Source organism: Neophocaena asiaeorientalis, unplaced genomic scaffold, assembly GCF_003031525.2.
Source record: "Neophocaena asiaeorientalis asiaeorientalis breed wild unplaced genomic scaffold, Neophocaena_asiaeorientalis_V1.1 scaffold348, whole genome shotgun sequence".
Lineage (NCBI taxonomy): Eukaryota > Metazoa > Chordata > Mammalia > Artiodactyla > Phocoenidae > Neophocaena > Neophocaena asiaeorientalis.
In genome coordinates this window covers 3,309,720-3,322,560 of record NW_020172672.1, presented here as the reverse complement: position 1 = coordinate 3,322,560, position 12,841 = coordinate 3,309,720, and the positions used below count along the sequence as shown (strand labels likewise).

At 42.4% G+C, this 12,841-nt stretch overlaps 1 protein-coding gene across 10 annotated transcripts in view; it reads right to left on the bottom strand.

Annotated features, from left to right (window-relative positions):
* The window catches only part of SIPA1L1 (signal induced proliferation associated 1 like 1), a 361,579-nt gene that overhangs the window by 61,835 nt on the left and 286,903 nt on the right, over positions 1-12,841 (bottom strand). For all 10 annotated transcript variants that reach the window (XM_024739668.1, XM_024739676.1, XM_024739674.1 and 7 more), the window contains one exon: positions 4,900-5,169. In XM_024739668.1, the coding sequence (XP_024595436.1) occupies positions 4,900-5,169 (270 nt within the window). The remainder of the gene's footprint in view (positions 1-4,899; positions 5,170-12,841) is intronic.

The window sequence follows — 12,841 nt, the reverse complement described above, 5'->3', positions numbered from 1 at the left end:
GAAAAAAAAAAAAAAAAAAAAAAAAATCAGGAGGAAAGTTTTGGAAGATAAGGAAGAGGAGTTTGAAGGAGGAGGGAATGGCAAATGGTATCGGATACGCCGAAGCCCACAGCATCCAGTGACTCTGGGAATACAGCAGTCAATGGGGATGCAGCCTGAGCACCCCCAATGAAACTCAAGAGTCAAGGTCCTCATGTCAACTCAAACAACTATGATCCAGGAGGGCAGTATTTGAAAGAACAAGTCATGCAACTTCTAGCCACAGCTAATATTCCAAACAAAGGAAGAGTAAAGAATAAATGCGTGCTGGCTTTGTGTGAAAGCAGAAAATGACACCGTGAGGATCATTAACACAGAACCTGTTCGAAATAAACCTAGAAAACATTTCCTTGAAAATAAAGATTGAGGGACTTCCCTGGAAGTTCAGTGGTTAAAAGATCCTGCATGCAACACGGCACGGCCCAAAAAAAAAAGGAGAACTCTTTTCATTTGTTTCAACAGTATCCTCCAGCACAATCTTCATGCTCTGTATGGTGCAGCTGTGTCTGCAGAGGAGGGCGGCGTTAGGGAGGCTGCAAGTGTAGCCAGCTGTAACTCCGTAAAGGAACCAACACTCCATCCAGCTGCTGAGCACCAAATACAGTAGGGAAAGGGGAATAGTATAGTATCCAGGTAAAATGCAGAAGTATCAATGGTTCAGTAAGATCCGACATTAAATATTTATATAAAGCCTGGAAATACTTCATCTACAAAAAAGAGAAAGGAAAATTCCTTTGTGTGCCAACGTGCCTGTTGTTTATGCAAAGCCTCTGAAATAGTTAAGCTTTTCTGAACATGTTAACCCAGATCAGGGTTTTACTACTGATCCCACATTATGTTTAAACACAGTAATGTGTTAAGTTCAATGTACTATAGCCAGCTGTTTATTTATTTATTCATGTGTTGGGTCTTCGTTGCTGTGCACAGGCTTTCTCTAGTTGTGACAAGTGGGGGCTATTCTTTGTTGCGACGTGCGGACTTCTCATTGCAGTGGCTTTTTTTGTTGCGAAGCATGGGCTATGGTATGCGGGCTCAGTAGTTCAGTAGTTGTGGCTTGCGGGGCTCTAGAGCGCAGGCTCAGTAGCTGTGGCACATGGGCTTGGTTGCTCCACGGCATGTGGGATCTTCCTGGACCAGGGCTCAAACCCGTGTTCCCTGCATTGTCAGGCAGATTCTTAACCACTGCGCCACCAGGGAAGCCCTAGCCAGCTATTTTTATTTTAGTCCTACCCTTACACTCTAGATAAATTTGAGGCCGGAAGACCAATTGCATCATATTACCTATTTTTGTTAAATATTAATTCTGTCAATAAGAACTACTCCCACAAATACCATAAAATTCTGTACTTGAAAGGCTACCTAGAGAGCATAAATCTCCTGTATTTAAACCCAATCAAATCAGACTTTTTTCTACTTAGATGGCAAATGCGTCATCTGTTCTTACTGCATCAGTTTCTCTTAACAATGTATAGAGAGCACAAGTCAGTGAAATAATTCTTGTTAGAAACTCCAAATACCAATACCTTTTAGTATGTCAAAAATCGTGACCTTGGTACGAAAGGAAAAAGGATAATCTGTTCCACAAGTATTTTTAAAAAAATTATTTCGAATGGCCTTTAACTCTGGGATCTTGCACACAATTTAAGAAAAACTATGCTTCTAGTTTCTAGAAGATTAAGCAGTAGATTAAGTTTCTACAAGCAGTATATTCAGTTTTCATCTAAAATGAACCATGCTGGGTCCAACCGTGGTGAATGAAGTAGGCAGATTTGTGTAGCACGTGCAGAGTGGCTTGAGGCGGCTGCTAACTTAAGCTTAAATACAGCTGGTTTCTCTACAGTTAAACACAACTTGCCTAACCTGGAGGAGAAAGATAAATGGAACAAACCAACCGTGTAAAGGCAATACAGCTGACCCTTGAACAACACGGGTTTGAACTGCGTGGGTTCACTTCTACGGGGATTTTTTTCAATACATACACTACTACGTTTACCATCTGCAATTGGTTGAATCCGAGGACGTGAGGGTCAACTACGGGACTTGAGCAGGTGCAGATTTTGGTATCCATGGAGGGCTCTGGAACCAATCTTTGCGGATACCGAGGGACTATCCTTTAGTCTCAGTCTCAGGCTCATGCCACTATTGGTAAGGCAAGATTCATGGAATGGCAGACCTGGGCATTTGTTTTGACTATTTGTGATTCATCTGAACGGTCCATATCACACTCTCTAGATGGCCCAGGTACAAATGCAAATGGCACCCAGGGCAGGGCTGGTATGAAGGGGAGAGTCAGATGGAGGAGGTGCGCCCAGCCAGGGGCCTCACTTCCACATCACAGTAAAGTGGTTTGTTCTCAGTAAGACTATGAAGGGAATGCTAAATTTTTTAGTTATATTTTACTATGTCTCATGGAGGAAGTTATATTCCCAGGTACACTGTGTGAATCTGAGGAACCTGGAAATATTCCCGATGAAAGACACGAGTCTATTCTATACTCAAATATTCTGCAAACAGTAGCAGTACAAAGTTTCTCAAATAGTACCTTCTATTTATGATTCAAAGTTGAAACTTAACTAATACTGCTTTACTAAAAGTTAAGAATGATGGGATAGGACAGCGAACTCTTAAATTTTCATGAAAGAATAGCCGTCTAATTACCACACCTTTCAAAATGAAGAGGAGACAAATAACCTGAAAATGTAAAGCTCAGATTTTACAAGCCCTCCGTCATAAGATCTTAAATCCTAGCCCAACGTCCTCAAGGATATCTGAAACTAAGAAGCCTCGGAGGGAAGTGAGTAGAGGTTAAAAAACCATTGGCAGCCTCACGTCTGTCACCTGCATCTTATAGCTTGGAGAGCCCCAGGGCTATTATTATTAATCTTATAGGGAGAGCACGTGGATTCCCTTTCCTCTGGGTGGAGTTATGATGAAAGGCAGACACAAGTACCCACAAAAAGAACCTCCAGAACTCAAAGATCTCCATCTGGAAAAAATGGAGTTGATGCCTTCTTTAGCACTAAAAGTTGCTTGCATCCTAAGAGGATAATTAGCTACAAAAAATATTTTCACTTTCAGAGGTCAGTATGTTCAGCAATAAGCTTTAGTTTCTGTTGCAGAAATTAAATTCAACGTGGAATCAAAATATATTCTGCTATTTTATTATAGGGACTATTGTATAAAGAAAATAACACAAATCCAATTTCACTCATAAAAGCCTGATGACTGTCCTGGAGAGACAGAAAATACCATTGAGAGGAACAAAAGGTCCTTCTCTAAACAATGGTTTCCTAGGTTCATCCTTCCAAATGTGGGCCAAATCATGAATTCCAGTTAACACACACCTCAGAGGGAGCCAAGTCTGGAATGTGCAGAACAAAGGATTTATTCAGCGACCACTTGGATGTTTTTCCTTCTCGAAAATAATGAAAGCAAGAGGAGTCCAGATGGGAATGCAGCCACTTTGGGAGAGGAATCCTTTATTGAGATAAATAGCAAGGCTCTGTAAATAAATCCCCAGGATTACATGAGGAATTTTAGAAAGACAACTGGGCTTTTTTTTGGTTGTCTGTTGTGATTAAACTACTTCTACATGGTATTCTAGTATTTCTGAAAGAGTTAAGTGACAATGTTTTATGTCTTTTAAGATAAAAGACATAATTGTGTGGTTTTGAAAATCTCCAACTTTCTGCTCTCAACTTGAACCAATGACTCCTGAAGCATAGCTGGGATCTCTTTTCCTTGGCGCCCTGTTCTTGCTGGACCTGGTTCCTGAGGCTCAGATGAGTCAGGCTCTCATTTTTGCTCCAGAGACCTTCCTTCTACCCATAGCAGCTCCTGGAACAGAGACTTCTCCCCACCAGCTCTGAGGGTTCCTGATCCTTCTGCAGTGCGGGGGCCACGAAAACACTCAGAGATGTGATCAAGACAAGCACAGTGATGGCGAAAGGATGGTGCATGGACAGAAAGAAGTTGGCTTCTTCTAGGAGGGCACTAGCAGGTTACTGAGCTAAACCGTCTCCTTCATTAGCCTAGGTAATTTGGGGTAACTGAATTTATACTGCAATGATTTAAAATTATGTAGTCCATTTGTATTCACATTTTAAGAGTACTTTATCGAGTTCAATTTTTGGCCAAGGTTCTTAGTTCACAGTGCTGCATTTTACAGTGAATTCGAGACAAAAGTGCTAGGGCATGCTGGTTAAGGAAGAGTTCACCAGTTATCACCTGTGACGGAATCCACTGTGACTTTCAACTTAACAGCAAACCTCGTTTTGTTACTTTCTGGGATCCCTCAATCCCTCTCCTTTTGCTTACTTTACTCAGGACTGAGTGTTTTAACATATCCACTATTTTCTTTTACATTCAGAGCAGTGGAAAAATATGTTTGTGCTATACTGGTGGATTTCCCTTCTCACAATTCTTTATTAACAAAGTGACACAAACACAGACACTCAACCAAAAACCTGCATTCTCTTGCCACTGTTGTATCACTCATCTCCAAAAGACACAGACTGTCAAAGATGATGATATGGTCAGTGTCACCTCAAAGAGTCTGCCAAGTTCTAGTTCATATGGCTACTGAGCGTGCAGTGATGATTTCTGTTGATATCACATGAAAATGAAAGAGCAAAGCCCAAATACCACTGTACAGAGCTGCATGCTTTGCTGGAATACATCTTCACTTATCCTGATGGCTTTGGAATGCTGCCATGCTTTGAAAACCACTAGTGCATGCATCTCAGTTTTAAGTCTTGATTTCTAGTAAAATATGGGAAGACCTAAAGCTAGTGCTTACGGGCCTGGTGCTATTTAAATTTGGGGCAGAGATTTAGAGAAAAGCTTGGGAGGCACACTCACCGCCTCTCCAGTGGGCGCCCGTCACTGGAGATGCTTCGAGGAATGTTGGCGGCTCTTTCTGGAGGAGGCATCTTCCCGTCTCCTTTCCCGGCATTCAGCCTCGAGGTCATGGGACTCTGCACCTGGGATGGAACTTGAGGTGAATGAGGCCCCTTGTTGGCATTCCTCTGCCACTTGTTATTATTTCGAAAGGGAAACTTGAATTCGTAGGAAACCCCTTCGTTCATTTTGTACTCCATCACTGGCATGCGGTAGGTCTCAGAGCAACTCCTAAGGGGAGGGCACAGAGAGAAGAAAAATCAATATTGCTTTTTCTTGTTGGTGGAGCCATACTGATTCTCATTAACAGTTAAAATGGATCAAACACCTCATTCTCAAGTTTCAAACCATCTTTCGATCATTAGGCCTGTAATTATTTTCCTTTCAAAAACCAGAACCCCAGGAAGTATTATACTAGTATTTTCTTTTGATCAATCCTAAATGCTGAGTACGAGATATGGAGTCTTGAAAATTCAGTGAGACCTATGGTCACCCTGGTGGGGATGGGGGTGGAGTAGGGGGCAGAGTCAGCACTGAGACCTGCGGAGGCAAGGTGCCCAGACAGCATGGTGGGAACAGACCCCTAAGATGGGGCCTCGGAGGAAAGAGTCAGCTTTATATCCTTAATCGTAAGGGAAGCTTTAGATCCTTCCCTTACGATTAAGGATCTAAAAGGGTATACAGTTTTGAATTCGTTGGGATCCCAATAGTCAAAATAAGTGGGGAGAATTCTTGAAATCCAAACTGAGAGCCAAATTTAGCTCAGGAGGAGGGGAAAAAAAGCCAGTTATTGAAATCAGCAATTATCAAATCACCAGGGAACAAAGCATAATCTGAAATCAGGCCTTTTTTTTCCCCCTTGAAAGCCAGAAATCTCCCATAGCAGAGCTGTCCCCAGGCAGCAGTCTGAGTGAAATTAATGGCAGGCACAAATGTCTTCCATCACTTTACCCTCTTTTTGTGCCATCATTTCATCCCCCAAAACTTAGGAAACGAGGAACCCACTTTCCATGACCTTTGCCCAAACAACCAAGGAAGGTTCGACCAATTATTGACTTGATTGATAGAAAAATTACTGAAAAAACCTACCCCCACGAAAACATTAACTCAAACTGTGCATTTGAATTTCATCACTAAGAGAAAAAATGACTTTCTTTCTTAAAGACATTTCAAAGATTGAGAAGCAGGTGGGAAGATCTGGAAAGAAAAGATTAAGAGTAATTATGAAATAGTCCTTTAAGAGGTACTTTAGAGATAGCATAAGGGGAGTCCAGATCAGTGCTGCCCAACAGAAATACAATATAAGCCACAAACAGGAGCCATGTATGTAAGTTTTAAATGTCTAGCAGCCATACTACAAAAATAAAACGAAACAGGTGAAATCAATAATACATTTTATTTAACTCAATATATCCAAAATGCCATCATTTCAACATGTAATCAATAAATCAGTATTACAAAATTTACGAGACATTTTACATTCTTGTACATTTGGAGTGTATCTTATACTTAGAGCACGTCTCACTTGGGACCAGCCACGTTACAATGGCTCTGTAGTCACAGGTGACTCATGGCTCCTGTACTGGACAGTGTAGGTCCAAAGGGCATCCAGCTGAAGGCCTGGTCTTGATTTGGGGAAGGTGCTTATGTTGGTGGGAGAATGAACACAATGGAACGGGCCCCCCTCTATGACCTTGTCCATGTATCTCAGGGTATGACTCATGACATTTTAAATGTACCCCACCATGCGTCCTCTCCCACATCTCCATGACAGCCACAGGTTTTGAAAAGTGCTGCTTTTGGAGCATGTGCATTTGCTGGGGTCCTTGCCCTCCTCAGTCTTAGCCCAAGTCTCCAATGGGCACCTTTGCTTGGAGTTTCCTTAACCTCTCCCTCTGACTCCTCAAAAGCCTAGGTCAACCTTAATCTGACCCTATGCCCAAGATGCTGCTATGCCCCTTTTAATGGTTTGATGACAATGGCTTTCAAATGTTTTGGACCACAATCCTGGTGACAAGTACATTTTACACTGTGATACAGCACAACCGCAAATACACACACACATACACCCTTCCTCTGTCAGCTTCCATTCTGCTATATTCTGGGTTAATCCATTTCATTAAAAAAATACATTGGGTACAACCTCCTAAACTCATTTCATGATCTACTTAAGAATAACGATCTACAGTTCGCAAAACACTGTATGGCCTACTTGACATTAGTTTCAGCAGTTTTGACTTCTTATATAATAAACGCTTTTCTCTGAAATGAAGGATTATCACCTTAGGCCTTGATATAATTTCTAGCTTTGAATCAATATTTCTGACAAAAATATGCCATTACCATACTTTTTTGGTTGTTAACACAGGTGTTACTGCAGTATATCTGAAGTCTTTCATTTCTGATCATGCAGTATCTAGAGCTCTGGATCTGGAAATACAAGAATGTTGCAAGAATGCAAAATGCAAGAATGTTGTAGCTTGCCAAAGAAATATTAATAAAAATTTATAATAATGCATGGAAAAATTTCTTTCTACCTCAAAATCAGCACTAGCTTTGCTTCTCCTCAGCACTGGTCTATTTAACTTGTAAACTCAGTGGATCATATCATCCATGTCCCTTTCTTTTTTTTGTTTTTCGCGGTACGCAGGCCTCTCACTGTTGTGGCCTCTCCTGTTGCGAAGTACAGGCTCTGGACGCGCAGGCTCAGCGGCCATGGCTCACGGGCCCAGCTGCTCCGCGGCATGTGGGATATTCCCGGACCGGGGCACGAACCCGTGTCCGCTGCGTCGGCAGGCGGACTCTCAACCACTGCGCCACCAGGGAAGCCCCATGTCCCTTTCTGTTGGCTGCCAGGAACCAACCACATGTACAGAACACGTACAGACCTTTATCATGTATTCCAGGGCATTAACTTTTCAAAAATTTCTCCCTTGGCCACGTTTTCCATTTACCTCCCCACATTCCCCATTTCCCCACCGCACATACACAGAGATTCCCTCACTGAATTTTTTTTTTTCTTTTTTTTCCCCTCACTGAATTTTAATTCTGTACCTCCATAGGCTGATTCAGGCCCATATTGCATCAGGGTAGCGAATAAGTAAATAATTAAAATAGAAACAATCATAATGTAATATCAAATAGACAATATCAGCTTTGGGGCCTTAGTTTCTTTGTAAAATGAAAGACTTGTAATTGATAATTACTAAACTTTCTTCTAGTTCAAGCACTCTTTGAAAGAGTCTTTCAAGCTGCATAATGTTTAATACTAAAACTGGTTAAAAGATCCCATTAGCCAAAGATTTTGTCTCCTCTCTATATTTCATCCCCACCACCCTTAGCATATTATTAGAGACCTTCTGCATATTCCATAATCACAGAATGACGTACGATAAGGCCAAAGCAGGGAGAGAAGATTCATTTACAGAGAATGAAAGGCAAAGATTCCATGGCGGGACACCACTAGCTTCTGCTCCCTTACTTATCCCTATGAGAATGATGCATGGAATCCAGAAGTGGGCAGTACACCGAAGGACAAAGATAAAAGCTGGCTTTTAATGACCTGCATTAAAGTTCATAAAAGGATTTATATTGTATTACTCCAAGTAAAATCTGGTGTTGAACAATAAAAACTCGGGCACCTAGAGCTCACGATGGGCCAGCACTAATCTGGCTGCCCTACACGAACTCTCTGAAGTACGAGTATCATTATCCCCGTTTATCAGATGGGGAAATAGAGGCCTAGAGAGATTAATCTGCAAAGACTACACAGTCAAGAAGAAGTGGCAGAGCCAGGATTTGAACCCACAGAATAAGTCTACCTGTAGATTAGTCTTATTTTAGTCACTAACTAAAGGATATTTCTACTCCAGGTTCCCAAACTTCATCTTATACTGACTATTGCATTTCATTCGGGCATGGGCTATGACAAAATGTCAACAATTCTTAAAGAGCTATGGTCAAAAGGAATTACAATTTCGGTGCTAAAAGTGACACATGGTGACAAGCCGAAACCATAAGTTAATTGAAAAGTCACTCCATCTTCTTTCTCTTTTTCAGTCTTTTCATTCTAACTTTTTCCTCTAATTTATTACCCACTACTCTCTCCTTTATTCCTAACACACTAAGAAATACAGATAGAAAAATCAGCCGAGCGGTATACTGAACAGAACATCACAACACCTGGACTCCTGAATCAGAAAAGTTGGATGTCTGGGGACAGCTGTGTCCCTAATCATTCATGTGACTTTGGCTTGGAAAAAAAAACTTAACCTCTTTGAACCAAAGTTCCTCATCTAAAAAATATGAGAGACTTGAACCAGATGATTTCTCACAGCCCTTCTAGCTCTAAAGCAGGATGCTTTTGCAGTTTGAAATAATTGTTTTTTAAAATGAAGAAAAAACTCTGCAACCCATTCTTACTTAAAAGGTAATCTGGTCCTTTGAGGTAATGTGTTTTTAGCGCTTCCTCTTGAATGGCCCTTGATTGCTTTCTTTAGGGAACTACATTCAATATAAGGGAAAAGAATATGAAAAAAAATATATACACATATATGTAAATACATAACTGGATCACTGTGCTGTACACCTGAAATTAACACAACAATGTAAACCAACTATACTTCAATTAAAAAAACAAACCCATAGGCTGGTGGCCCTCAACAGAATGATGGCCTACCACTCCCATGCGATACCATTCAGAGCATCACAACTGAATCTGTTATCTGGGTACTTGTAATTTTGCCTAGACAATGACTGCTCAAGAGTCAGAGGTCACAGACACCAAGACATACAGCTGGTCATACACGCTGATTGGCGATGGAGGGGATGGGGGTCCCTCCTGCAGTGCAACATCTTATTCTCTTGGGGGAGCCTTCTGATGACGTCTGCAGCCAAATCCCAAACCTGTTTCTGCCAAGACTGCTTCCATCATGCTGTCATCCTAGTTGGCCCTATTCACTCTCTGGGCAGCTACTAAACCTCTCTAATCCTCATTCTCATTGTTTCAATGGAAATGAGGCTGCCATGAAGATTGTTTTGTTTTTAAAGCCCAGTACACAGTAGGGTCTCAGGAATTTTGCTTTTCTTTCCCGGTCCTCTCTTCTCTTTAAAACAGTTGCCTCTGGAAACAATTCATAGAGGGTCTGCTTATGTCCTGTGAATAGGGAAAAGAGCTTGATTTAACAGGTGTTACTAAAGCCCCATTTGTTGTTGTTAAACTGGCTTTTTCACTTAAAGACACAGACGTACAGAATGGACTTGAGGACACAGGGCGGGGGAAGGGTAAGCTGGGACGGAGTGAGAGTGGCATGGACATATATACACCACCAAAAGTAAAACAGACAGCTAGTGGGAAGCAGCCGCATAGCACAGGGAGATCAGCTCGGTGTTTTGTGACCACCTAGAGGGGTGGGATAGGGAGGGTGGGAGGGAGGGGGATGCAAGAGGGAAGAGATATGGGGACATATATATATGTATAACTGATTCACTTTGTTATAAAGCAGAAACTAACACACCATTGTAAAGCAATTATACTCCAATAAAGATGTTATGAAAACAAAACAAAAACAAAACAAAAACCACCTGCCTTTTCAAAACTAGTGACTCTTGCATATGAACATACGTGGGTGTTCGTGATTACATACGATCCCCACGCCGGTGTCTGTGTCCTGGGACCCTTGGATCCCGGTGACCCTGAGAAGCACGCTGCGGGGGACGGAGGGCAGCGTATTTCCAGGAGGCCTGCTCTTCCTGGCAGCAGCACCAGCTGACAGACAGGAGAGTGACTAGTCAAAGAGCAGAGTAATTAGCTGCAAGGACAACAGCCGTGGGAGTGTGAAGTGCGGAGGAGAGGAAAAAACTGACAGAAGAGCATTGTCTTATTTTGTTGAAAATTGTACCAAAGTGTTAATGCTTCAACTATTCCTTTCAAGTTGTTTCTGAAGGAGGGAAGGGGAGAGCAGGCTTCTAGTCCTCCAGAGGTATCAAGGGCATCATTTCAGACCCACCTAGAAGGTATGACGGTCGCTTTTCGGGTGGAAACTCCAGGGCAAGGGGCAGAGTGTGTCTCCGAGGCCTGAGGGGCTGTGCGGTGCGCTGCTCCTTCAGCCCAGCCCCCCATCCCGCGCTCTAATGGGGGCAGGTTCCTAACACTCTCCTGTCCCGTCACCGCCAGCTCCTTGGCTATGAGAGGGTGACAATGATGCCCCAGAATTGGTGCTGGGAGATGAAGACAAATACAGCAAATACTACAAATCAAGGTTCTTTTCCCCAACAAAAAGCCAGTTTACCATTATATCTCTGCTTATGCTGGTACATAGGAAAGGATTTGGGTCCCAAGCATACAAAGTTAAGAGTTTGGATTCTGTTTTTGTTGGGTTTTTTTTTTGCGGTACGCAGGCCTCTCACTGTTGTGGCCTCTCCCGCTGCGGAGCACAGGCTCCGGACGCGCAGGCTCAGCGGCCATGGCTCACGGGCCCAGCCGCTCCGCGGCGTGTGGGATCTTCCCGGACAGGGGCACGAACCTATGTCCCCTGCATCGGCAGGCGGACTCTCAACCACTGTGCCACCAGGGAAGCCCCAAAGGTTTGGATTCTGAAGTTAGACCTGAATTTGCCAGATGAGGCTGGGGAGTTACTAACCTGAGTGTTGGTTTCCTTTAATTAGGAGTAATATTAATACTACTACTTCATAGGGTCGTTATAAGGGTTAGATGTGCTGATCCATATAAAAGCGTTTTTCCTAGGGTCTGGCACATTAAAGTAATACTCAGCAAATATTAGTTGTTTTTAGCAATACACCACAGAAGACGTACCTAGCCTAGTATTTTGCTGTAGACAAATCACTTCCTGTCGTGGACCTATCATCTGTCCAGGGCCAGGCCTTTGGACCTATCTTTCTAGTAATTACTATTCACAATTCAATGTCAGTAATGTTGCCCATGCCATCCTATCTCCTCATACACTCACACACACCTATTTCCCTCTCCCCCATACGAACTGAAGAGCTTAGAAACACGGGGAAAGCCCCCTGAGCAGACAAGACAGTGTCCCAAGATCTACAGGCTTCCTCCTGAGTAGATTAGTCCTTAGACCAGTGTCTCTAACTCTGTACTGTCTAAGGTTGACAAGTTACACAGCTTGGTTATCTTCTCCAGTTTATAGACGCCTGTTTAGACATATAAACTATAAAGCAGACAATTTGTAGGAAAGACCTCGGGATGGAAAACAGACAAGAGGAAGAGGAGGAGAATCACAGAGCACTTGGAGAGCGTTGTTAAGGACCCAGCTGCCTTTCTGATCACCCTCGAGTCATTCTTGAGTTGTGGTTCAGCAAAATACTTAACGTTAATACGATGTGGTTGAGGAAACGAAGGCAGCACCTTCAGAATATACCCTCCCTGCCCTCAAGACGGCTAAAACAAAAAGTTCTGGATATAAATTCTGGTTTCCAGGGAAATCCAGTCATCCGAATGGGAGTATTTCTTAAAACTATCAGACAAAGGGATTCTCACCACATTCTGACATCAGCACGTAATCTCTGGGCCATCTAGGAGGTAAGCAGTATTAAATACCATCCCAAGCACAGTGTGGTCTATAACACTTGGTTTCAAGAACTGAAGTACATTGATACTGTCATTGTGCTTACTTTTGAAAGGGCACAAATAACCCCTCATAACTGTTTACACATTCTGCCATCTGATGTTCATGAATCTATGAGAGCTCAGGTGTAGGACTGGTCATGTTTTGGGGGAAAAAATAGCATAAAGAATATTGTCTTGGCTTTAGAAAGCCTAAGAATTAATTGCCGAAGCTTAACAGAAACTCTTAGAAAATAATGGGTTCAAAGCAAATTAACAGCTTAAAAAAAAAAAAAAAAAAACCCAGAAAAAAAAGATTGGGAA